Source organism: Hypomesus transpacificus, chromosome 6 (assembly GCF_021917145.1).
Source record: "Hypomesus transpacificus isolate Combined female chromosome 6, fHypTra1, whole genome shotgun sequence".
Taxonomy (NCBI): domain Eukaryota; kingdom Metazoa; phylum Chordata; class Actinopteri; order Osmeriformes; family Osmeridae; genus Hypomesus; species Hypomesus transpacificus.
This window is the reverse complement of record NC_061065.1, coordinates 14,432,924-14,460,889: the sequence shown is the minus strand read 5'-3', so window position 1 is coordinate 14,460,889 and position 27,966 is coordinate 14,432,924. Positions and strand designations below refer to the sequence as shown.

General features: G+C 49.4%; 1 protein-coding gene across 5 annotated transcripts in view; it reads right to left on the bottom strand.

Moving 5' to 3' along the window:
* Window positions 1-27,966, bottom strand: part of nhsl1b (NHS-like 1b) — a 75,558-nt gene that overhangs the window by 32,655 nt on the left and 14,937 nt on the right. The window contains exon 1 of one of the 5 annotated variants that reach the window (XM_047022298.1): window positions 20,962-22,796. The exons of 2 other annotated variants lie outside the window; for them this stretch is intronic. In XM_047022298.1, coding sequence (XP_046878254.1) covers window positions 20,962-21,193 — 232 coding nt within the window. In that variant the 5' untranslated portion in view covers window positions 21,194-22,796. Of the gene's footprint in view, window positions 1-13,748; window positions 14,100-20,961; window positions 22,797-27,966 lie in introns of those variants that run through there. 2 more of the 5 variants (XM_047022296.1, XM_047022301.1) reach the window with 2 other exon arrangements.

The following is a 27,966-nucleotide window of genomic DNA, read 5'->3' as shown; positions in this document are numbered from 1 at the left end:
TCCATAATTCGTGCGTGTTTCTATGGTGTGTGTGTGCGTGTGCGCTGTCTGTCCTATAATCGGTTACACTGATATTGCAAGAGGGAGCCTTGTGGCTTCATGCAGCCTAATGGTTAGAATGTACCCTGTACCAGGATCCTACATCTCTCTGTCTCTATCACACACACACGCACACACACAGCATTCATCTCCCCTCTCAGTGCATATGCTGAGTTCCTGACCTACATTTCAGCTTGAGGCCTGTCTGCTCCTCTTTCCCGAGGGCAGGTGTGTGTGTGTGGGTGTGTGTGTGTATGTGTGTGTATGCCCCGCTCTACATCATAACACTCTCATTGCCATCCATCAATGCAATTATTTAATTAGCCTCACAGACACACATCACAATAAATCGGACACAGACGTGAGTTGGTTGCCGTAGCCCCACAGCATGTACAGAGTGACTGTCATACTGCAGGTTAACAAACTGGTTCATTAAAAAAGGAGAGGTTAGCGGAGGCTAAATCACGCTAATGTCATCAATGCTATGCCCAACAGGGTAGAGCCTGGCTAGGCTAACCACAATTATTAGCGTGATGATTAATTAGCATGATTTGCCTGGCTGGCCGGCCAACATTACATTAACTCAGCTTGGCAGGCTAATAGGCTAAAATGATGACCTTGAGAGTCATCTGTATCTATGGCAGGGTAGCGTTAGCTCGCGTGGCTAGCTGAGAGGTGCTGCTGTCATTCCTCAAGTCAGACAGCCAGACTGGGCTCATTTAGGTTAAGTGCCTCCGCTCGCTCAGGGGTGCAAAGCAGCAAGCCACAGATGGGGGTGGCCTGGGGTTGACTGGATGAGCAGGTCTGAGTGTGTGTCTGTGTGGAGGGTGGGAGGCGGATGTTGAGGTAATGAAGGGAAGTGGGTTATAGAGCCATTGTTAGCTACTGTGTATGTATGTGTGTGATAGGTCCAGTGCAATGTGACCCACTTTTCTATCCTATCCCTTTTCTCACCAACAGCAGCGGTGGGTCATGTTGTGCCAAACCACTGACACAGGAAGTGCCCGAACCAATCACACTTCTGGCACTGGAGCGATTGAGCCAATCGGAGAGAGGCGGTCTGATACAGGGCCTGGTGGCCTGGCAGAGATCAGTTTTGATCCATAATCCGCCATGCCATCCGGCCAATCGTTTCGATCGGATTGACCTCTACCCCCTGTCGATTTGTCTGTGCTGTGTGCGTGCGTGAGAGAGAGATAAATAGATTGTACAGTACGTTCATGGGGCAACCAGAATAGAACTTGTACAGAATTGATCAGCCTTTCCACAACACCCAGGCCAGTTGACGTTCACAACGAAACTCCCGTCATCTCCATACTGACCGCCACCGTCCAACTCTGTCCTCTGAAGAGCGACTTCCCATAACCAGCCTGCCACCTGTCAACCAGGCCGGCATCATCCTGGTGTTGACAGTCAAAATAGCTGAGCTCATTCCCAACACACTGTAGCAGAACCAACCAGGCCAGGTGATGTCATGACCACAAGGGGTTGAGGTTGTGTATCAGAACGGTGACCGTGCGCTGCTTGTGGAAGACCAGTGAGTCTGTGACCCTATCCCAGTGTGCGGGATGGAGCAGAGCTAGGAGCTGGATGTACACTTTACAACCTGACTATTAAAAAGTCTCTAACAGCATGTTCGAGTGTGAGGATAGACAGCATAGTCATAATGAGACTACAGGGATCAGTATTGCCACACACACACATATATTCACACACGGGGCACACACATGTACTTTAAGTTTTCTAAGATTGGGGGTGTCATCTGTCTAAACAGACAGATCCTTGTCCAAGAGCTAAACAGGTTTGTGTGTGTGTGTGCGCGCGTTCTCCTGGGGTCACACACTACTAATCCTATCCAAAGACCTCGTCTGGGAAAGAGGTTGGCACCCCTTATCCTCCCAGTCCCTCTCTCTCCCAGTCCCTCTTTCCCTCGTTAAAAAAACTCTTATCCCTCCCCCCATCTCCCTCCCCCTCCTCCCCACCTCCTCCATCCACAGCTGAGCCATTATGGATGGATGGATTCATAAAGAGAGAGGGAGGTTTCATTTGAATACAGTGAGTGCGCCCCTATGATGGGTCCCCAGGGAAAACAGGGTCCTCCACTGATCAAATATCTCACTTGAAAGACCTCCGTAATTCCAAGATTTAATTTGACGTGACGCCTACCATCTTTTTTTGGAAGATAAATGTGTGTTTCTTCCTGATAGCTCATCAATCTGATGCAAGTTTTCACGGAGGTGCCTGACATAATGATATCAATATGCTAATGCTAATCCCATTTGTTAGCTCAATCTTTTTAAGTAAATATAAATAGTTCCCCTAAAACCCATATCAAGCAAAAGGACTGTGAACCAAGGACTGTGGTTGGAATTGAGGTGCCAGTGATTGGTAATATAGCGACACCATGTGGTGAATGTATGTAACTACTAAAATAGGGCTGGCATTCACAATCAATGAAGTGGCATTATGTCCTAGGGAGTCTTTGTCAATACAATACATACAAATGTATACTAACTAGAACCAGTAATGATGTCCATATCTCAGGCCTCCTGTTTTTTATGTTCTCATTGTATCTCCTTTAGTTCTTAGTTAATTTCAATGTCAAGTCTTTTCCATTCAAGTAAAAGTCTACCAAAAATAGGGTTGCCATGGAAGGGACAACTCTCAAAGACAGAATTAACCCCCCCCCCCAACACACACACACACGCACACACACACACACACACACCCTTCACTTCTCCATTATAATGAGTCTCTATGGGGGAACATGAGCTAGAGAGGCTGGGTTAGCTCTTCTTCTTCAGGCTTAATGGAACCTCCAGCTGATTCCATCAAAACAGGCTGGGGGAGCAGCCTGGGCTGGGCAGGTCTGATGCTGGGGCAGGGGCTGGGGCAGGGGCAGGGGCTGGGGCAGGGGCTGGGGGCTGGGGCAGGGGCTTCGGAACAAAGCCTGGGGATAGGAGATAAGGTTGAGACGGGGGACAGAGGCTAAAGGAGAGGCAGAGAGGTGGCCTGGGGCTGAGAAAGAAGGCTGATGGGGTGGGAGAGAGAATTCCAAACACGGGCCAACACAGAGTATAGAAGAGTATAGAAGCCAACTGAAGCACTCCTGTGTACTCTACATCTGAGGAGCCTCTGCGTCATAAAAGAACCCGGTGAGATTAGTGAAGAGGGAGGGAGGGAGCGAGGGAGAGGGAAAAAGGGAGAGAGGGAGTTTGAGTGGAACCCAGAAAGCCCTCTAGAGGAGTAGCCTGGGCCAATCAGAGCTCCCTGTGATCAGAAGGGTCATTAAAGAAAATGTGTCAGATCAGGCTAGCCATTTCAGAGGTAGACAGTAAGCAGACCAGAATAAGGCTACAGACACACACACACACACCTAAACACATTCAGGTAATTGAACCCATCCCGACCTTTAGTTTACGGGCATTTCGTTTTTCCAGAAGAGTCCGTATCAGATCAACACACGCACCAGCTTAGACCCTAACCCTCTTTGCAGAGCCTCACCATGGTGTAGTACACATGCACGGCCACTAGGGGGGTGTGAACGCGCACATCTGAGTAAAGCTCAAATAGAGGAGACTGCTCCAGAGACTGCTCACTGAATGATAATAAGCTTCTAAATACACAAACGTACACCGACGCGAGTCTGAACAACCCGGTGCAATCAATTCCCTCCATTACACCTCCTCTACCCATCACTGATGACTCAGTTAGATCTGTTAGCCATGATGGAAGACTCATTAGGCTGAACTAGCCCCCCCCCCCACACACACACACCGTCTGTTACACCCTAACCAGCCTGGAGTGGGTCTGTTACACACACGCCCAGCACCAGAGTGGAAAATCACTCACCGAGGAATCGAATTAGGAAAGTGAGGGATTCAGTCAGGGTGCAAGTACTCTTTCACACATGGGACAGAGCCAGCCAGCCAGCCAGTCAGACAGGCAGCCATTTAGCCAGTCAGCCAGTCTACCAGTCAGCATGCCTGCCAGTCAGCCAGCCAGTCTCCCATTCAGTCAGTCAGCCTCAACAGTCTGAGGTCATGTTATAGAGAGGACAATGACTCTGTGTTTAGCAGAGAAGGCAGAAGCCTAACCCTTCTTTAAAAACACACAGACCATCACCCTGATTACACAGCTGACTGACCCCCCACCCCCACTGCCAACAAGCACACACACATGGTGGAAACACACACACACAGGGCAACGGATTTAACCCACCCGTTTATCCTACTGAAATCTGTGGTGTCAGGTACACATGCCATTGTGCCCTAACCTGCAAGTGGTGGTTTTCTGAGTGTGTGCGTGTGTGTGTGTGAAGGGGGGGGGGGGGGGGGGGGTGATGAGTAACAATGCGTCTTTGTGACTGTTTCTCCAGCAGAGTTCATCAGGCAGAAAGACAACTTTCTTTGTGTTTCTGCCTCTCAGCACAGGGCCAACAACACACACACACACACACCCGCACACACACAGGAACCCCCACACGTATGAACCCACGTACGTTTAAGCATTCACACACATTAAGGAGCGTGCGTGTGCCAGCTTCTCTCTAGGAGTTTGGAAGTGGCCGGTTGAGGTGAACGCGGGCTGCATGCCAGGTGGAGAAGAAGGAGCAGCTTGCTTGTCTGAACGGTCACACGGTGAGTCCGAGCGACCGGTCACTGTGTCAACTTGACCACGGTTAAACTTAGACAATGTCCAACTGGGTCAAAGCACTTACGGCTCGACCGTCTAGTTCTGTTATTCAGAGAGGGTGACAGAGGGGAGGTGGGGTAAAGATGGAGATATAGAGAGGGAGAGAGGGAGCGAGAGCGAGAGAGAGCGAGTGAGTGAGAGAGAGCGAGAGAGAGAGGGATAGAGAGAGAGAGAGAGAGAGAGAGAGAGAGAGAGAGAGAGAGAGAGAGAGAGAGAGAGAGAGAGAGAGAGAGAGAGAGAGAGAGAGAGAGAGAAAGCCAATACATTTATTTAGAACCAACCCATTACTGTTGTTGAGGACTTGTCTTACTCAGGTCCTGTTCCCTAGGGGGTCATTGGATGTGATTGGCTGATGGGTGGGCCAGCGTGCCCACTGATGGCTTATGGGGGATCTATGGTGACACCTGCTCCACCTCTAAACCGGTAAGAAAGAAGACCCAGCAGGAGGGAGAGAGAAGAGGAGGAGAGGGGGAGGGAGAGAGACTAAAAGACAGAAGTACAGTTCAGAGCGAAAGGGAAAAGACACAGTCAAAACTAAGTCGTTAACGTAAGTGAACGAAGTAAAGGGGATTGTAGCAAGACCGAAAAACAGTAAAATACATAAAAAAAATACTCTACTGTCCCCAAACCCACCGTACTGTACCCAAACACAGACCAGTGTGTGTTCCTGGAGACATCTTGATCTGTCACGGTGCGTTAGACAAGACTGGCAAGGGGACGGGCTGGCGCATTGTTACGCTAAATGCACAGGAATAAGTGATTCACACAAACACACACGCATGCTTGCTTGAGAACATGCACACTTACTAGGAGAAATTTTCTTTGTATAATTACAAATAATAATGATAGGGGTTCAAGGCCTAACCCTATCATTCTCTCTCTCTCACCGTCACCCGGCCTCGCTTGGCTCCATGCTGTGGTATCGGACCACGGACTCAGGCAGGACACATCTGGACGCGGGTCCTTCTCAGGCTTGGCTATGTCTCTCTCTCTCTCTCTCTCTCTCTCTCTCTCTCTCTCTCTCTGTCTCTCTCTGTCTCTCTCTGTCTCTCTCTGTCTCTCTCTGTGTCTCTCTCTCTCCTGTCCTCCTTTGTCCACTGTCAGTGGGCTCTCGTGTCTGATCACTTCTTTATTCACTGCCCTAGGTGAAAGTGGGTCACCTCCACCATCCCCAGACAGAGATGACCCGTCACCCCCAGCTGCTTGGCTTTGTCCCTGGTTCCCAGGGGGGACCATATTTTACTATCTGTAATAATGTAATTCACACACAGACGCCCATAGTAATACACGTTACACACACGCACGCTTAGTAATACACACACTCGTAGCACACACGCACACTTTATAGGCTAGGCTACGTGGGGCCTCACGACCACATCGTTTATGACTTATTAATGGGCCAGAGTGAAAAGGGTCAACCAGAGAATTTCCCGATGCCCTCCGCTATCACTCAGGGGGGGGTCAAAGGTCATACCGGTCACCCCGCACAATCTGGGCCACGGTCACACCACCTGCCTACTGACCAAGGAGTCACACACACTCTCTCTCACACACACACACACACACAGACAGACGGCAGAGATCACACAATTACGAGCGATGCAAATCACATAATGAGAGGAGACAAAGCTGTGCTTGGGGAAAGCTGGACCACATGCCCCCTCCAGCCACCACAACCGCACAGACCTGCATCCTCTACACCCCCAAGTTCACTAACCAGCCCAATCCAGTCTAGTATGAGATGAGATATCCAGACCCTCCACACCTGACCCGTCTCTGGGTCGACAGCAGTGTTCCTCTCTGCACCCCCACTAGACTGAGACACAGCAGACCAGCCCCCAGCACAGTACCAGAACAGTCCTGGCGCAACACCCATCAGTCTCCTTAGTGAACGAATCAGGCCAAAGTGCGTGTGTGTATGAAGAGATGTACTGCATGACCTCAAAACACACTCTTCTATACACACAACCACCGAAACAGTCTGTGTTGGTAAAACAACCACTGAGGACTACAGCCACCGTTATGAACTACAAACTCCATCGATCCCCTGTGTCTAAAAAAGATGATTTGGTTCTACCTTTGCCATCCTGGTAGGTGTACGTGTGTCCGGGCGAGCCCTTGGTCACGGGTCCTAGCAGCGGTTTGGGCGTCCATAGAGAGTCCTGTCTCTGGTGCACCTTGACTGACAGCAGGCGCCGCCGCAGGCTGCCCTCGGGCCTAACTGGGCCTGAAGCCTGGAGCTGGAGTTGGAGGCTGTTGCCCATCTTGGTAGGGGTGCGAGGGGGCAGCTTCTCCGCAGGGTCCTCATAGCAGGCCCTGTGCCAGCAGCTGACCACCGGCTCCGAGGAGAGACACTGCACGTATGTGATCATCCCCGGTCACGAGCTAAGACCCCCAAAGACCCTTCCCTCCCTCCCTCTCTCTCCTCACACGACCCTCTCTCAGACCCTCCCCCTTTAGGTAGGGGGGTTGTGTGTGTGTGTGTGTGTGCAGCCTCGTCTCTCCTCTTTCCCTCTCGTCCCCCAAACTTCAATAGGCCTCCCCCTTTCTTTTTATTTCGATTTCTCTCTCTCTCTTTCTCCCTTTATCTTCCTCCCTCTCCCTCTAGTGTGAAAGCGGGGGGGGGGGTTGAAGGCTTTTGTGTTGAATTTTTTTTGCAAGTCACGGGGGACCTCCATCCCCCACTCCCTCCACCAGACCCCGATCTCCAAAAAGGCCGCTTCGCCCCCCTCCCTTCTCCGCTGCCAGCTCCTCCTCCCGGGTTTTGTTCCTTCTCCCTGTATCCCTCCCTCTTTCTCTCTCAGGGGTTCCTACTGACCTGCATTGATTTTCCTGACAAAGCAGTGGCCAATATGCAGTGTCAGATTACAAGCGCCATCTCCAAAACCGGCAGCATAGGATTCAAACTAAAACAGCCCAGTTCCCCCCCCTCCAAATATGCAAACTCTCCAAAAGAAAAAAAACTTTTTGGCCTCGAAGACAAAAAAAAAAACATCGATTCCAATTTGTTTTTATAGGCCCACAAATAACGTCCACTGGCGCAGTCCAACAACGGTACAGAGTCCAGAAAGCCCCGGTCACGCACACTGTGTTCTCCTCCTCTTCCTCTGGCTGACCACCAGCTCTGTCCACTCTCCATCCACACCGTCTCTCCTCCTCCTCCCTCTCTTGCTGCCCAGTGCAGGGTCTAATCTGTAAACCCAGATTATCCAGCCCTAGTCTCCTTACTGAACACACACACCCGCACAGATGGACGCCGTACTGCACCTAATTAACTGTGTAACCCACCCACTGTCTGTGTGTGTGTGCCGATCACCTCAACTGGCAAACGAACACACACACACCTGCATACTGATGGGTTCTAAAACACACTCAAACCGAGGTTCTACAACTGCAGCTAAGCACGGTAGTCTGACTATATGAGGCTTCCAGTCATCCACAGACAGACAGGCAGACAAAGTAGATGAGCAAAACTTTGCAAACGGACAGACAGGTAGATAAACAAAACAGACTTAGACCGACAGGCTGAAACAGACCGACAGGCTGGAACAGACTGACAGGCTGGAACAGACTGACAGGCTGGAACAGAGAGACGGACAGAGTGAGACAAACAAAATCTTTACGGGTCATTGCTTATGTACCGCTTCACCTGTGTTAGAGTGTGTGTGTGTATCTCTACAGGCCAGCTGTGTGTGTATATTGGTTAGTCAGTATTAAGCTTGTCTGAGAAGACTTGGCATGCTGGTCAGCAGCTCTGCTTGTCTATGACCAACAGAGAGAAGGCACAACAGCTCCCTCTAGTGGTGCTGTTCTCACTCACTCTGCATCAGCTCCATGGGTCACCAGGTGGATTTACATCAGGTGGGATGATCCAAGCACCGGGTGGGCCCAGCCCAGCCCTGAGCTGAGCTGATCTTAGTCCAGTCAGCTGTCACCCTGGCTGGGGAAGGAGACAAAGAGGCAGACGCTGCCAAGACGTCTGACCCAGCAGGGAAATCAGACAGGACGTTCCAATGAGCTGGAAATGTGTCCTTCCTGTGTGTGAGAGAGAGCGTGTGCGTGTGTGGGACAGTGTGTGTGTGTGTGTGTGTGTGTGAAAGAAAGAGAGTGTGTGCGTGCGTGAAAGAGAGAGAGTCAAACCAAAGCCACGGCAGATGACCGGGGCATTACAGCAAAACATTTACCAAAGGTTATCATTTCCATAGCAGCCGCATTGCCGAATCACACTTCTAACTGAGCCAACCCACACACACACACACACACACACACACACACACACACACACACAATGTAGGCAGGCCAAGGCACTCAACACAGATCTAAGTGCATTTAACCATGTAGATCATTTTCTAATCCAGGCTAGTACACACACACACACAGTTTCGGTTCACCAGGTTCACACTAACACAGAGCCTAGTGGGGGGTATGGAGCAATGTGGACACACATACAGTAATGGTATCATCCGCACAGCAGGAGGGCGCTTCTGGACTGACACCAAATGTGAAGGCTCACAGACAGGCAGGCAGGCAGGCAGGCAGGCAGGCAGGCAGGCAGGCAGGCAGGCAGGCAGGCAGGCAGGCAGGCAGGCAGGCAGGCAGGCAGGCAAAAAGATAGGTAGGCAGACAGACAGAGACAGACAGGTACGCAGACAGACAGACAGACAGACAGACAGACAGACAGACAGACAGACAGGCTGGCAGACAGACAGGCTGGCAGACAGACAGGCTGGCAGACAGACAGGCTGGCAGACAGGCAGGCTGAATGTGTCAGAGAGTGTATGCGTCAGATGGCTGTGAATGTTCAGGTCTTCCCTTAACCCAGCATGCAAAGTTACCAGACTCTCACAGACCACTAGTTCTGAATGGGGATTATGAGCCAGGGAGTCAGGAGGGGTGTATGTGTTCGTGTGTGTGTGTGTGTGTGGGGGGGGGGGGGATGTCCAAGACAATGCCATTGCTGCTGAACCACGGTTCAAGCTGGGACAGGGCTCAACCATGGTGTGTATACGTGAGTGTCTATTCACATACATGCACGTGTGTATTTCGTCAAGTGCATTAGTGTGTAAACGGATGGAGGGTGGTTGGTGGTGGAGGTGGTGGTGGGGGGGTGGGGGGTAAGATCGGAAGGCTGAGAGAGAGGGACAATGGTTGCCAGGGAGACCCTTGAGTCTGAATGGGGAGAGAGGATTCCATACATGCTGGGTCCTCATGCTGTCACTGTGTCTGTGGAAGTCATCTACTGTCTTCTGGACTTAGCCATTGTTTACCAAGGCTTATCAACAACCTAGCCAACATAGCTATTGTCCCTGCCAAAAAAAACACTTTGTCTGAACTAAGCCATTGTTTTTCCAAACTTTGTCTCCTGGAAGAAAGAAAAAAATTCTACAGAACTCAGTCAAGCAATTGTCTAATGGAACTACTGCCAACAAAACTTATTGTTTTCGTTGTCTCCCAATCCAAAGCCGAGGAACCCTAAAGATTAGGGCAACTTTGCAATTGTTGTAAATTTTCATTAACAAAAACGAAATTCTTGCCTGGCATCACTCAACACATTTTCATTTTCCAAAGGGAATTATCAACGGGCAGAGACCAAAAGGCATCTGAATGCAATTGGATAGCCTAGATACTACCAATCAGAACAACAAAACGTCATCTTGGTTGTTAAAATAACTCAACGGCCCTCCTCTGTACCATTGTATTAAATCCGCCCCATATCAGATAAACAGTTGTGATTGGCCAGACCAGATTCTGGTCGGAAGAAAATCAGTTTGAATAAGAAAGGGACCAGACCCATCTGCCAGAGCAAATACAACATGAGGTTGCAGAACGGTCTGGTTCCAAGGCTTCAAAAACGCAGCTTCAGGGAATGAAAACGATCCATTTTGAGCTATGGAACTTTCCGCCACGTTCAACACATTTTGACATCATTAGCAAGCCACAGCTGTCCCTTCTCCATCCAAGATGTCAAAACTCAAATGATCTTGTTTGGCTTCTGAGGCAGCTCACATCTGGTGTGAGAACATCCACCAGCAAGCCTACAGGGTCACATGGGGTCACACCTGGGTCGGGGAGGTCACGAGTCACGACCCCTGCCCTCGCCGGCCATTACTGTGCCCAGTTTATTAGAGGACGCCACAGCTGAAAGAGACCTTCTCTCCTCTTTAACCCACTGACGAGGGGAAGCTAACCCCCCCCCCCCCCTCCTCCCCACTTACCCCAAATTCCCAAAGCGCTAATCTTCTCAATCCCATCCAACAGGTTATCTGCAGTTTTTAATTAAGAAGCAAACCCCCACCCTGTTTCCCGTCAGTAAGAAAAAATAAAACAAGGAAGAACTTGTAGCTGGCTGCATGGAGGACAACGAGTGGTGGTCTGGAGAGGGTCGTCACATGCCTGCTCTCCTAAACAGGAGTTGGAGAGGAGGTTAAATATAGGCGTGCTGCCTGGTCGCAGGCCTGCCCATGGACACGCTGCTATGTGGGCCGGCCCCTCCAAGCCCTGACAGAGCTACACGGAGACAGCACCCTCCCAGGAGTGTGTGGACCTGCAGGAGACACATTCCACACAAACACACACTTCACACACGTACTCAAACCGCCTTTCGCCTCGACACCTCTCTCTAACAGACACGCACACGCGTGAACACACAGACACAAAAGTGCAATCCCTCACAGTAAGACAGACGCATGCTCCGGGGAAGAAGGACATATGGACACATGCACACACGCCTGCTTAGCACACACAAGCCACACACACACGCCCACGGGCGAGCCTGGAATTCCCATGTGGCCCAAGAATGGAGCGAGTTGGCAGTTATTCAGTCAGCTCCGCACTAAAAGTTCAAATCTACCCAATAACAATGTCGACCAGTAAAACTAAAACCTCAGCCAGCCTATCCAACACTCCATCAGATGGCATATCTAAACCTGACTATGACATGAGCTGAATAGATAGCTAGATCATATCCAGCCTAATACATGCAGCATATCCATAATGGATGGATATTCCTTCATAAGTGGGCATCCTGTCACTACAGGGTACATTTGCTCCAATGACGCGCACATCACCAGACCGGCATGCAGCACCATACCATCATGAAAACAACAGGGCCCTCTGAGACTGGGGCTGCTGGATCTCATTCACTTTGTTCGTAATATCGCTTTCCCCTGATAGAAGCCGTGAAAGCCCTTCACTAAAGACAGGTGAATCCTCTGGATATGGTGCTGTAATGCTTCCACACAGAACCTACTAGAACATGTCAGGATCCCAGCTTAGTCAATCCAAATGCATGTCATGGGCTGGCTTGAGAGAGTCGTCAGCTGAACCCGACTGATCTGAACTAGACTCATCGGACTTTACCCCAAGCACATGATTACTATGTTAGCTTCACGGGGCTAAGCCTGCATTCACAAACATGGGCGGGCAAATCGCATTTAGTCCCAATAGCACAGCATCAAACATTTCGACTTGTAAGAAATGTCATGACGTGTGTAAAGGGAAATCCCATCCACTCTGGTCACAAGTTCTACTCCCCTAACCCTTCAACAAACCCACACAATCAAACTCTCTGGATGAACATATTAGATTGGAACGGAACACTGAGAGGAGATGACTTATGTAACATCCCCCAAACTCACGCCAAAATCTGGTCCTGCAAGTTAGCCAAGAGCTTCCACTAAAGAGCAGAGCTTTGCTCCTGGCTTCAGTCATGTCAGGACAGATAAGAGAATGTGCACTTACACTCTGGAGAGAAGGACGACTACACAGCCCAGAAAACGTGCAATGTGATCTAAACCTGGCAAGTAACCTGAAAGGGGCTGCTGCTGCTGGATGGTGTAAAAAGCTGGAGGGAGTCCATGCATCTTGTAGGCTTCAAACCTGGCAACCCCGACTGATCATGTCTAGTGTAAAACTCTAAACCTGGCAACCTCGACTGATCATGTCTAGTGAGCTCAAACATCCCTGCTGGGAAGTAACACCACAGGCTTGGTGGGAAACAGGAGGTGGTTTTTGAAGGATGCTTCCTACCCCTTTTACCTCTCACTTGGCAAGTTCACCTACAGACTACAGATCCCAAACTGTGGACCTCTGGGTGGATTTGCGATGCTCTTTGACCTTTCCAGTTCAGCCAATAGCAGCTCTCTGGATCCAGAGAGGTATACGTCTGACCATTGTTTGTCATGACCCAGTGCCAACCAAATCAATGTGTCTTTGCATGTCTGTGTGTGTGTGTGTGTGTGTGTGTGTGTGTGTGTGTGTGTGTGTGTGTGTGTGCAAAGTAGTAATTTTACTAGTGGTGAAGCAAGATACGCACCAATCACTGCAAAGGTCAACACATTTTCAAAAAATCTACAAGACAAGAGTCAAGAGAGTCCGAGACAGACAAAGACAGACATTACTCTGGCAGACACATTTCACTACTCTCAGAACAGAACAACAGCAACAGCTACTTTTCCAGCTGCTACTGAGAATCACACACACACACACACACACACACATACCACAAGACACTCCACGCTTGCATATTTAGCCGTATACAAATGACAACTGGAACAGAGCAGGCTACACACACTGACAAATATAATGCGATAGCAAAGGCATGCTAACTTATAAAATACCCTCTCCTATGAATATTAAAAACACCTGTTTCATATATGTTTCCCATACAGATCAAAGAAGCAGACTTTTACTTTTCTACTCAGTGAACACAATCCTTCAACCATACCACACTCTCTGTACAGTGTGAGATGAAGGGAAATACAGAGACCAGGGAGGTGGAAGTAGTATTAGAGGAGCAACGAAGGGACTTCCCACTGGTGGAGAAGGGAACACAAAGAGGAGCATGTGGAGAGGAAACTACTGTGACAGAATGGAGAGAATGTTTCTGCCCGGAAGATGGAGTTAACGTCCCTTTGTCTCCACTCTGGCAGAAAAGTTCCAATGGTCTATCTCCTTCTCTCTCTCTCTCTCTCTCTCTCTCCCTCACACACACACACACACACACACAGTCCTACCTTTCAGACAGAACATGGCTCGTCCTTTAACTTCACGTACGTCCGAGGTGAATCATCCGATGGCAGAAGCCGTTTTCCCTCCCTGTGCCCTTTCTTTCTCCCTCTTTCTCTCTTCTTTTTCCCCCTTCCTTCCCTCTCCAGATCTCCCTCTCTCTGCACCCCTCTGTCAAAGTGCTCAAACACAGGAACTCCGACACAGACTCACGTGCTCCTCTCTCTCCGTCTCTAGCTCCATCTCTCTCTCTCTCAATCCAGCACACACACGCTCAGGGTGGCAGCCAGCCAGCGTGTGCACCACAGGAAGCTGCTTGACAAACCCCCACGACCCCTCCTCCCTCTCTCTCTCTCTCTCTCTCTCTCTCTCTCTCTCTCTCTCTCTCTCTCTCTCTCTCTCTCTCTCTCTCTCTCTCTCTCCCTCTCTCTCTCTCTTGTTCTGCCCTCTCCATCTACTGCCACTCCCCTCACCCCCCTCCCAAAAAAGTAGAGAGATAGAAGCCCTGCCTTCTCTGCCTCCCCCCTCTCCATCCCCCTTTCTCTCTCTCTCACACACACTTTCCAGAGTTTGGACAAACACATGCAGACACACACATACATCCACTGACATGGGTTTGTGATTGTAGTGAAGTTGGTCAGTCAGCAGTTCAGATTGAGGCAGGGGGCCCTGGCTTGAGGCTGCCTATTGTGCTGTGATCAAACATAATCACTTAATCCCCCCGACTCAACTGTTTGTTATCAGAACCAGCCCGTGGCACAGCGGGTCCCCAACGCTCCAAACTAACTGTTTTGAATCAGTCATCAGGGACTGTAGCGAGGCACAGGCACCATAACTGACCCAGTGACTGAACTGTTAAGCCAGCGCTCGAGTCTACATGTTTGAGTTAGCCTCTTTGTGTTAAACGTTGAAAGCTAATCGCTGCTAGCGACACGGCTACATTGTTTAGCCTACTTAAACCTCTGTAGGGATTCTATGCAGAGCATGGACCGTAAACACACTGAACACTTAAGACTGACAGATAAAAGACGGGGGGACAGTGAGTGAGTGAAAATCAGTTAGTGAGGACGCAGCATCTGGGCAGTGGACCGTAGAGCTGAATGGACACAGATATTGATTTCCTATGAGGACATCTAATGGGTTCTTTTGACTGGGAAAATACGATTAGCTACTGGGTCTAGATAGTGTGGGGGGAGAACATTAAAGATACTTAATACTTCAACACTTTTTTGGGACCAAACTCGATAAGAAAATGCGAAGTTACGACTTATTCATCCCTAACATCCGATGTTAGATGATGGGGCAGAAGTAGACATTAACTGGTCTAGCTATCTTTAGCCTGGGCAGTTGTCACCAACATGGTGAAAAGGAGGGGGTTATCAAGGAGTGTGTGTAGGAGTAATTGTGAGAGTGTAACAATCAATGGCGTGCTAAAAGCATGAATACTCCACTCACACACACGAGAACAGTATCATTGTATGTGTTTGTGCATGCATGCATGCACACGTCTAACCCCACTCTGGTGCAGGTTGCAGGATGTGACATCTGGGCCGGTACCAGATGTAGTCAATTAGCCGTTGATTAGCGTGTGTCTGGCAGAGTTCTTCTGCATGAGTGAACATGTGAAATGAGAATGCTCCGAAACACAACCCTGGAAAGATCCCTTATTAACCTAGAGCCCCAACAGGCAGACGGAACAATGCACACACTCAAGTATAGGCCTACCTCACCCTCGGGTAAAGACAGCGTCCTTAAAGGAAGGGTAGGTCATTTGGGATACTTGTCCTGCCTTTATTAGCCTGGCTGCCAGCCCAACTTCTCCCCGCCCACGAAAAAATTTGGTCGGGAAGTTGGGTCTGGAGGGTCTCGTATTGGGGACAACTACAGAAAACCAGAATCGGGACGGACCAATGAAATTGCCAGGGCGGGCTTTATACGATGATGGACAGATGATCAACAGTAACGTAATCAACAACGTCACGAAAGAGCGCTTGGGTTGAATTCGTTTTCAACAAACATTTACATTTATTCATTTAGCAGACGCTTTTATCCAAAGCGACTTCCAAGAGAGAGCTTTACAAAGTGCATAGGTCACTGATAATAACAACAAGATAGCCCCACAGCATTGCGGGTAGTCAAAAACAAGAAGTACATATTGTGAACAACCAAAAAATAGTGCTAAAGGGAAGAAACCATAAGAGCATGTAGTTAAACAAGTTAAATTACACAACATTAATCTCTAAGTGCAGGTGTACCTGTAGGAAAGCAATAAAAATAGGATTAACTAAAATAGAATACAACAGTTTAAACCAGCTACCACTAACCAACAAGAGCAACAGTCTAAACAAGAGTCATTGTGATCCTTGAGGAAACTAGCGTTGGGTTCAGCAAACTATTCCTAAGTACCATTGTACTCCCGGAACAAGTGCGTCTTGAGCCTTCTCTTGAAGGTGGAGAGACAGTCAGAGCACCAACCAGACAGTCAGAGCACCAATCAGAGCAACATATTACGTTGCTCTGATTGGTTGTAGGTCTATCCAATTGAGCAAAGAGGCATTTGTTTTACGAGTTTGGTTGAAACACGCCCCGTAGTCACAGCCCAACGGAGAGTTCAGACTCATATTCTGACTAGAATTATGAGTATGACAACGTCAGGCTATGCCTTTATGGGATATTTGGGTTTGAACCCTTTCAAACTCGAGCAAAAATTGTTAGGTTTGCAAAACTGGCCTATCCTGCCTTTAACATGTCCCCCCCCAAAAAAACAACAACAAAAAGTCTGCTAAAATGCCAGCCGTCCTTCAAGCAGGACCTTGACAGCATGACTGGAGTCAGCATCACCCTTCAATGCGGTGATCTTTGATTTGACACGGGTGGACTGATAAAAGCCAAGCTGAGTGACCTTAGCCTTTCTAACCCAATTTCAAAAGCACCAGCAGGCCATACATCTTAATAAAGGAAAACCTGTCTCGGCTCACACAGGCTAGTCATGTTGACTCAGAAGCTGGGAACTCTGTTCAACTGCAGTACGACACCAGTGTCGTATTGCTCTGTGGAGGACAACGTCAAAGAGAGAGAACGTTCTCGACACACAGACAGAAACAGATGATCCGGCGTTTAGAGTGGTGTGTTTGATGGCACAACAAATCGGTCAGAGATTAGCGGCTACTGTTGTGGGAGTAAGACCGGGTCTCCTTGAAGTTTGTCACTGCGATTTAAGGGACAATGACACAGTTAACAAATAGATGTTTTGTCCTCTCAGTAAAACCTAAGGAAGCCACTGCACAGAGAGTATTCCGGGACATTTTATGACATCAAACACCGTGTATTTGCAGGCCGCAGGGATAATCTGCAGTAACCCCTACCGTGCGCCTGCTTTCTGTTGGGCAAACATTCAAATGACATCCTATCAGCGTAAGCCCACCCCCACCTCCATCCCACATCACCATAGGCACGATTTCTTTCAGGAGCAAATCAGGGCATTTGTGGATTACATTCCATAATACTGAAGTAACATGACACCACACACTCCAACACGGAGTGATGAGAAGGTGCCTGGTTGGGTAATCTGAGCAAACGGCTCACGGCAGAATCTTCACGTTGGCAAGCAGAGCATGGTGCTCTACCGGAGTGTGACCCTGTGAGAGATGTACCGCTGCATGTGGCTAGATACTGGAGCAACTGTAGGGAGGGGTCGAGAAACTGAGAAGGGGGACTTACCTGAATATGATCCCCACGTTATTGTCATCGGCACATAGGAAGGAAGGAGAGAGGGAGGGAGAGAGAGAAGGGGAGAGAAACAGTAGCATCAGTCATACAATGCATTATGGCAGAACAACTGTATTTTGGTGACCAGATTATATTGTTATATTGCTGCTACTGAGTGAGCGTGAGTCTGTGACAGTTTACAGTAAGCGTAGTCTGCACATATCCGTGTGTGTGTGTGTGTGTGTGTAGCTGCATCACCAGATTACACGTCTGTCGGGTAATGATGGCTCAGTCCTGCAACATCAGGCCTGTACGTGGGCCAGCACTGTCTCAACACTGCTGACTGAATTATAATATAGTAATCTGGAGTTACAGGGGAGATGGGTCACAGCCATGGGCCCAAGGAAGGTGTGTGTGTGTGTGTGTGTGTGTGTGTGTGTGTGGAATGCGTCTTGTGTTGGCATAGGTCCCAAAACCAAACTGTCGCAACAAGATGATGCCACCTCAATCTTCCCAGGAGATGTGTGTTGATCCTAGAGACACCATACATATCAGTGTTCTAACCTGTCATACAGCATGCACATCCCTGTTATAACCCGTTCTCTTTAGGTCCATCTCTATCCAGTCAGTGATGAGTATTCAAGTCAATATGCTGTTAACCTGAAATCAGGCTTACAGTATATCCCACTTGTGTGAATCCAGACATTGACAAAAACACACGCAAATCCCATATTACCAGTTAGCCCAGACATCCCACCACCGGCTAACATGGCAAAGCCATATTAGTGTGGAAAATCTCCAAGGACAAACCTCTGTTCCCTGCTACCATGGAGACACTGGGGAAGAGTCACTGGGCATGGCTCCAGACTTATACTGTAAGCAGATTTAGGGATTTTGGTTTCGCCTCTTTGTAACACTGCAAGCCCAGTCCATCTCTACACCACCAACCCACAGATACCTCCATGTCTGGTTCTGGATCGACCCAGTCCCAGATCCATGTCCCCTGAGAGGGGGACAAACAGGCCTGATCGAGGAGATTGATTAGGCAGTGTGGAGAAGGAGCGTACACCAGGCCAGATAGGACAGATAGTGGTGTGGATTGAGGCAGAGTTGATGGGAAGGAGCGCTTAATGGTCAGATAACAGAACAGATGAGCATGGTGACCCAGCAGCTCACTACTGCCACCTACAGGATTCTGAGCTTACAACATCTTTCAGTCCAAAATGATTTGAGTTGGACACTTTTGTCTGCCGGACTGAAGTACATGGTAAACTCACTCAGGGGAAAGAGGGTTTGAGTGCATCTGTGTCAACTTTAGTTCAGCCTCAGTGTTCAATACCCTCCACGTTGAACAGCTTTTCTAACAGAAGGGAGTCTACCACCGATTGTGATTGGTTGAATGATTTCCCAGCAGGAGGACCCAGAACTCTCCAGCTAGTCACAGACCCGCAACTATGGCAACCAGGGCAAACATCCAACCATTCACCGGTGGCGACCGCACTGAAATGACTGGTTTGAAAACCTCAGGCCGCGAGCGCTCATTACGAGATATATTTACACGCAGGCACGGTAAGCAGCCGCCTATAGGGCTTTGAAAGGGGCCTGGCAGACGAGCTGGAGGAAGAGTCAGATGTTATAAATAAAGTTTTTTTTTACTAAGAAAGATATTCTTATGAGATGTTTCCTCTGTGTGGTGTCTTAGATGGAGGTTTAAACATTGACCTGTCCCTGACACTCTACACAGACATAATGCTGTGTGTGTGTGTGTTTCAATCAATAAACACTTCCTCCCTCCCTTGGGAATTGCAATACTAGGATATCATTGATTAATCAACGTTCTTCTTTAATGGCATTCAAACAATTAATAGCCACGCATTTCCGTACACAGGATGTAAGGAAATACACGTAACATACCATCCCAGAAGACACATGAACCAATCACAGACCCAGGGGGGAGGGAAGATGTATAATCTCCTTATGTAACAGATAAACAGAATGACATCAGAAGGAAGAGATCTGGAGATGACCAGATATCCACCCAGACAGACACAAACACAAGCTTGTGCACAGAAACATACAAACCTATGGAGAGGCCAGCTGGAGTGACTTAACTGAAATGATCTCTGACCTTTCAGACTCCAAGAAAAAATGTCAAGACTTTAAACTATCCCAGACATGAAGACGCACAGGCCATGGTCATTTCAGGGAGAGGGTCAAAGGCCAGAGTTGAAACAAGTCACCAGAAGGTGAGAGAGTGATGAAAATAAAACAACAGCAGAAGTCGTTTTACACCTCTGGTTCCAGAGAGGTGACAAAATGGCTGCCTGTCGTTGAGTGACCTAGCCCTGTCTCCCCCTACATCTTACCAAATCACCAAGGCTATAGGGTTACAGCACCCACACACACACACACACACACTAGCTACACTTACAGAGTGACGAAAGGCCAAAAGGTTTGAACATCTATCCAATACCTCTACTCTGTTGCTACGGGTACGTTCTGCAGTCACCAGCATTCCATAGTATTGCCCATGATTCTCCACCAGCTAGAAGCTCTTCCTTCCTACATGGACCCAGAACACAGCCTGTCAGGGCCATGGAAGATGACCTGGTTGAAGCTCGGCTAATGCTGGCTGCTTTAACACAATCAACCTGGAGTCCTTTTTCATCGGTTGGTAATGGCAAGGGTACAGTTACAACCAATGTCCCCGATGGCTCACTGACCTCAAACCCACACACGCTAATGAATATATAATAACATTTATCAGGAAAAACGACACCCCCTCGGTCTATGAATAGGTACCCATTCTTACCTCACTCGAATTCCTCTTCACCAAGATCAATTGAAAGTGTTGTCAGATAGCCTTGCTGCTTGGTAAGGCCCATAACAGCATCTTCCCACAATCACTAGCATGTGTTCCTTGTTCCTTTAAAGCACAAGCTCGAGGGATTTACACGATCACAACCCATGACACACACACACACACACACGCTGGCACCGAACCACTCGCTCACATCACCACCAGTCTATGACCTCACCAGCCCGTGACATCACCTGCTTTCGGCTAGTCACTTTTTACAGAACCCCCACTTTTGAATCCCTCAAAAACACACAAAAACACCACACAGACTTTAAAGTCTCGACTCTGTCCGAGTTCAACTCTTCTATTTCTTTGATGCTCTAACCAGAAAGCCCAGGGAAAGTCCAGCTTCACAGACACTGAGAGGCACTCTGTCCCCCACATGTAAACAAGACATCCATCCACTTCCTGATACTGCCAGAGAGGCCAGAACAATGGAGGAACATTCAAATGAGCTGAGAGCCACAGTGAAACAGGGCTGGATGGCAACTTCCCTCAGTTATTCAACTGGAGCAAATATATCACGTTCAAATTTCCCCCATAAAAGTAGACTCGAGATATTTCTTGATACCCGACACTTTTATCATCTTCCCTCTCTCTGCTCTCTTTCTCATACACCCCTCCCACACACACACCTCTCTCCCTGGTCTCACCTGTGCGGTGCTGGGGCTCATACACCCAGTCTTCATCGTCATCCTGCTGCCCCTCGCCAGGGTGCAGGTGTGTGTGTGAGCGCGAGCGGGCGTGGGCGCACAGCTCTCCCTGGCCGCGGAAGATGCGCCTGGTCTGGCGGGACAGGGAGGACACGCTGAGCCAGCTGAGGGCTCGGGGGAGGCCCGAGGGCTTCTCCTTCCGGAAGGACCCGGAACGCCGCTCTCTCCGCATCTCGACTCAGAAGCGGAGGAAGAGTGGAGCGCGAAGAGAGGATCGGGAAACAGGTTGGATTTTTTTTTAAAGACGGGCCCGTCGAGGGGGAAAGAAATCGGCGGCCAGTTTTATGTCGTGGAGGAACGAAGAGAACGGGGAAGTTCCAGGTTTAAACAGTGAAGTCAATGATCTCCACGGGTTGCAGAAGCTGCAGACAGAAACTATTCTCCGCTCCGGAGGAAACCGTCCGAAGGTTCCTGGTTATCCAAAGCGTTCAGGGTGGAACCGGCCGTGGCAGAACAGGTTTAGTCCTCTCTCTCCTTTCCTCATTTCCTTTGTCCCCGTTACCGACCATCACGCCGACCCAGTCAGACTATCCAACTTCCGCCCTCCTCTCCCTCCTCTCTTCCATCCACTAGACCAGAATAACCCTTCTCTCCTCCCTCTCGCTTCTTTGTGCTCCCAAACCAAGGGTGTGATTCCCAAATCCAAAGTGGCAATTAGACAATCCAGCGATCTGGAAAATCACTGTTCCTTAACGGCGTGCGCACACACACACACACACACACACACACACACACACCAGAGGCTGTGGCAATCCCCAGGGGCGTATGGCGAAGCAGGAAAGGTCTTTTTTTGTGATGATTGGCTGGAATCATCCAGTAACAACCAGCCAACAATCTGTTATCGTTGTTTATGGTGTTTATCTGCACACACAGCTGACGCTCCCAGTCAGGCTGACTGACGGTCTACCCAGAGTCCTGAGGTCTCAGCATCCCCACATCCATTCCCAGGCTGCTGAAGTTACACACACACACACACACGGCCAATGGTACCCGAGTCTCGTCTGTCCGAGTTGTCCCCACGAAAAGTCGTCACTGCTTGGAAGCTCCAACGGCTGACTGCTCCACTCTGCTTCTCCCCAGACTCCTCAGCAGCAACAGCGAGGGTGTGTGTTTGTGAGTGTGTGTGAGTGTGTGTGTGTGGCGTCTTGCTTAGCGTATGCGTGTTCCTCTGCTATATTTACACGCCGGGAGCCCAGAAGGTCTCCGAGATCCAGGCTGTTGTGGAGGAAACGCTGAATGGGACCATCACAACTTCCACACTGCAAACGAGAGAGGAAAGCAGGGAGGGATTCTCTCACCTGCCTCACAGATGGACTGGTGAACGCACGGGCCGACGAGCAGACTGGAGTTGTGAGTGTGTGTTGGCCAGGGTTTCCTTCTATTATTGGTGTCCAGTCCAAGAGTGAGACACTGTGTGTGTGCCGAAGTGCTGAAACTGTGTGTGTATGTGTAGGGTTAGAATTACACCCAACCCCAACCACTCTGCTGAAACACGAACCAGCCCATCCGTCTCTCTGTCCCTCCCTCCTTTTTTCCTTCTTTCCCTCCCTCCCTCAAGTGATCTGCTCCTCCCCTCATCCGCCGGCATGGCAACCACAGGAGCAGTAGGGAGGGCTAATCACCCTTCTCTTCCTCTTTCTCTCTTCCATTCATTTTTTTATCTACACTTCTTTATCAATCTTTTTATTGTTCACTTCCTCAGGTTCCCGTCCTCCTCCAGAAATATGAGAGGGGAGAGAAAGAGAGAGAGAGAAAGAGAGAGAGAAAGAAGAACCTTTCAGTACTCCTCCTGACAGCAGTATACAGAGCCGGATCTCTTGGTTGTGTGGAGGCAAAGCAGTGGGGAGGCTAGGCTGTGTGGAGGCTGTGTGGTGGCTAGGCTGTGTGGAGGCTAGGCTGTGTGGAGGCTAGGCTGTGTGGAGGCTAGGCTGTGTGGAGGCTGTGTGGTGGCTAGGCTGTGTGGAGGCTAGGCTGTGTGGAGGCTAGGTTGTGTGGAGGCAAAGCTGTGTGGAGGCTAGGCTGTGTGGAGGCTGTGTGGAGGCTAGGCTGTGTGGAGGCTGTGTGGAGGCTAGGCTGTGTGGAGGCTGTGTGGAGGCTAGGCTGTGTGGAGGCTGTGTGGAGGCTAGGCTGTGTGGAGGCTGTGTGGAGGCTAGGCTGTGTGGAGGCTGTGTGGAGGCTAGGCTGTGTGGAGGCTAGGTTGTGTGGAGGCAAAGCTGTGTGGAGGCTAGGCTGTGTGGAGGCTGTGTGGAGGCTAGGCTGTGTGGAGGCTAGGCTGTGTGGAGGCTGTGTGGAGGCTAGGCTGTGTGGAGGCTAGGCTGTGTGGTGGCTAGGCTGTGTGGAGGCTAGGCTGTGTGGAGGCTAGGCTGTGTGGAGGCTAGGCTGTGTGGAGGGTGTGTGGAGGCTGTGTGGAGGCCTTCTTTGGGGAACGTGTACTAGAGGTGTGGTATTCCCACCCGCCTGCAACCACAGCAGGAGCATGTGACCGCCAATGGGCACCACGAACCACAGAGAAGTGTGTGTGTGTGAGTGTGAAAGCACTAAAAAACAAGATCTTCCTCCACCTTAAGGACCTCCCTGGAGAGGATGCTTGGGTGTGTGTCTGTGTGTGTGTACGTGGCTGTGTGTACGTGTGTGTGTGTCTGTGTGTGTGTGCTCATAGCACCCCCACAACAAAAAGAGATTCGGGTTAGGATATGGAAGTGTAAGTTGATCCTACACGTGTATCTAATGTGTGGGTAGAATGTCGCCTAGACTAGGCCAGACTCTAAATCTCCACCTGCCCTCCTTCCACACTGTGCCTGCCCTGCTTCCACACGCTGGGGATTTCAATCGTGTCAGCACTTTCAGTCTGCACTCTGGGAAAACATATCCCTACCTGTGCCCTGGTTCAACCAGTAAAAACAAGCAATTAAAACACACACAAACACACATAAAAGCACACACCACTCTGACCCTAAATCAAACAGTGGCAGATGCATGGCTCATACACATCTCACACACACAAACACACGCACACAGCCTACAGAGGGGACCTTTGTCCTCTGCGGTGACACCAAAGGCCAGCCTAACCGTCACACTCCTTCAATAATTAACCAGAGTTGCTCTCCTACTGTGCAGAGATGAAGGGACCAGAAAGGAGAGAAAGAAGAGATAAAAGGATATCGGGATTAAATATGAACGGCTTTCACCGTTTACTGAGAGCTCGAGGCCTCTTGATGTCTACATTCTATCCTGAACAGCTTTAAGTAGACCTGCTAAATATGACACAGAGCCAACTACAGCCCAGAGTAGTAGAACTCCGAGCACCAGGAAATGATCACAAGAACTCGGGACCACCTCTGTCGTTGATTGGTTGAGCCTGGCTGAAGCGACGCTGGCTGGCTTGTCTACAGACCCAGCTGTGGGACATCTATTGATATCCTTTCTCCAAGACAAAAAGCTGCTTGAAGTTAAGTGTTGTTGACCCTCTCCAGGGAGGTGAGAGTTGAAAGGTCAGACTAAAGGACAGTTTTATTTCGCTTTCAAACCCCAAACGGCTTCCATTCCTGAAAATCCGCAGACAGAAGCTTTCTCTTTCTTAAGGTCCATAGTGACAATACTGAGAGGAGTCAATAAGCCAATATGCATCAGCGTCAAAAGAAGAGCTTGTGGCCCAGTACCCTATTTAAGAATGAGATAAACACAATGTTAGGCTATCCGCTAGCTATCAGGGCAGAGTAGCTGAAAGAGAGCCTCTAGCCTTGTCATGCTACTTGCAAGCTAGCTATTAGTTATCTGGGTACGGTGTTAGGGTGACCCGACTTCCTTCAAACCTACATGGAGTTCAGAACTCCACGTTGCCACTAAGAGCAGCAAAGATCCATACTGTGCCTTCTGTAAGGTCTGTCTCATTGATATAGACGCGAGTATTAGGGGGAAAGGGGCTTTAGAGTGGCATGCCTGCGCTAGGCAACGGCAGAAGGATAATGCTAGTTCTGCCGGGCCCTCTTCCTTGACATCATTTTTTGCTCCGAACACAACAACAGCGGATGATCAAACAACCGCTCCTGAGCTGACATATTTGAATTTCTATTACAATTGAAGTAATTGACTTTGGGGGAACGTTACTGTCTTATTTTATCTTTTGACTAAACTTTTCTCGCCAAAGACAACAGAAAATCAGTGCACTGAAATTCATCCTAATACCCCCCCCCCCCCTCCCCCGTCAACAACTTTTTGGGATTGTCCTCCTTTTTGGACCCAAGTGTCCTCCTTTTCAGGGTCATGCTTCTGGTCACCCTATACGGTGTGGTGGTGGAGAGAATGTAAACATGTGATGGTACCATCAGCCGGGTTACTATTAGGAGAGCACCGGACACCCTCAACATGTTGTTGTGAAGTAGGATGCACTCCTCCCTCTCCTTCTGGAACATTCCAAACATGCACAGCTTGGGCCTAATGATAGCTCAGGAGGGAAGAGTACTACCGTTTTCGTGTTGATATTTTTTTTACGGTTTGGGTTCGAAAGACCAAAACTTTGGCCTGGTTGCAGAGTAACCCAATTAAAACGGGATAATTACACAATATAGCTGTGTGTGTGTGTGTGTGTGGCAGGGCCAGTGCACACACTGCTGACGTCAGCAGTAACATTTTAATATGTGCATCTAAATACAGGCGGGTTGGCAGTGACCATAAAGAAGGAAGTGTTTTATTACCCCATGGCCTCAGCTTAACAAGGGATTTTATATGGGGCTCTGTGTGTGTGTGTTCATTACATGTGTTTTAGTCTATGCGTGTGAGTGTCTTGCCTGTGCCTTCATGTGCACATATGTACATGTATGTGTGTGCGTGCATGTGTGTGTGTACATACTTTCTAAACTGGGGGTGGGATTTGAGGCCGCAGCAGGCTCGGTGAGGTGTTGGTATTTGGACTGAGAGGGTAGAGAGATCTAAAGAGAACCTCAGTCTGTCGCTCCTCCCCTCTGTCTGTCTCACGGTGTGTTTGGTTTCTTTATCTCCGTGTTGGGAATGTTGCAGGAAAGATATGAAGACTCGGGAGCATTTTATCAATAGTAACGTCCACTATTTGAATGAGCTGGGGTTGCATTCTTGGTGCAATAAACTGGAATTTAGATGAAGCGCTCGCTCGCTCCCTTTCTCTCCTTCTCTCCCCGCCCCCTCGCTCTCTCCTTCCCTAATTCCACGGTTGGAGAAGTTCTATGTAATCAAAGGCGCCATGTTTCTATAAAACACAAATGTTTTCAGCTCTTGGAAAACAACACAGGGGCTGGAGGAGAAGGGAGACACAGAACGAAAGAGAGCAGAACTAGTGAGGGAAGGGAGGGGATAACATTATAGTTTTAACATTATAGCTGAGAAAACAACTTCATTGTAGCTTCTTTTGTTCTTATATAAATGAGTTGTGTGTGTATTTGTGTGTACATTTCCCCTTGACAGGAATGATAACACCATCTACTCCTGTCACCTGAATATTCACCATTTGACCCCTGACCTTTGAACTCTGACCCCCCCCCTCAAAGCTGAGACGTTTGCCTTCACCTTTGCCACCTCTGTTTCTCACCCTGCACCCCCCCCCCCCCCCCCCCCCCCAGGTCATGTAGCCTGAGGTCCTGTCAACATATCCTCATTCTCCCTCCTGTATAGACTTCCCTCTGCTCCTCCAGCCCCATCCAACCCTCCAGCCTCCTCATCCACCCTCATCCAGGAGCCCCACAGCCTCCTCATCCAGCCTCATCCAGGAGCCCCACAGCCTCCTCATCCACCCTCATCCAGGAGCCCCACAGCCTCCTCATCCACCCTCATCCAGGAGCCCCACAGCCTCCTCATCCACCCTCATCCAGGAGCCCCACAGCCTCCTCATCCAGCCTCAACCAGCCCCATCCAGCCCCATCCAACCCTCCAGCCTCCTCATCCAGCCTCATCCAGGAGCCCCACAGCCTCCTCATGCAGCACCACACACAGGTCTATGTTTAGCACTAATGACTCACTGCAGTCTGGTTAGTGTGGACACGTCTAAACACAGCTAATTACATCACAGGTTTAGTGCAGTGGTCTGAACACACACACACACACACACTGTTATACATGCAGGTGCAAGAACTGTGACAGTCGAGGTCACATTGTGTGTGTATGTGTGTATGTGTGTGTGTGTATGTGTGGGAGTAAGAGTGTCACCGCTGGCCACCTCATCAGAGTCCCATGAGGCCTTGCAATGTGTCATCCACACTGACAGCATTTCCCCAGGAGGCTTTGGGAGTGGGTGGTGACACATGATGGACGCTCCGGGTAGGACGTGACAGGTTGGGGGGGCTCAGTCTATCAGCCAACTGAGACCCCCCCCCCCACCCCCCCCCAGGGTCCCGGGTCAGGCATAGGGGCACTGCAGTAGACCTCATGGGGGGATATTGATGTACTCTCAATGCCTCTCTTTGTTAGAGCGATGGGGATCTGGGTAGGACTGAAGGGAGGGGTTAGGTTGATAAGCACACCAATCATTTGGGTCTACACGGACACAGTGAGGGTTTCCGACCACTGAGAGTTTAAAAAAACTGGGAAGGAATGAGTGGGATAAAAATGAGAGAGGGAAAGCAGGATGAAAACAAGGAGGAGTACAACAAAAGTTTGGTATTTTCAAAGTCTTTCTTTGCTACAGTAGATGACCTTGAAGGTTAAGGTTGGTTGAGGGGCAGTTCTATGGCCATAGGTGAAGCCCTCTGTGACATTTCTCGTAAAAAGGAAAGGGCTATACAAATACATTTCGATTTGATGATTTGATTTGATGAGCTGCCTAGCAACCACCAGAGCTCCATAGAGCAGTGTAAGACCAGGTAAGATTCTGTAGCCCAGCAACAACCCTCCAGTTGTTGGGGAAAAAGCTACTTCGGTTCCAGGCTTCCCCTGTGGCCTCCAGTTACAAAGCTTCACTGCTCTGCTGCTCCCAGAAGT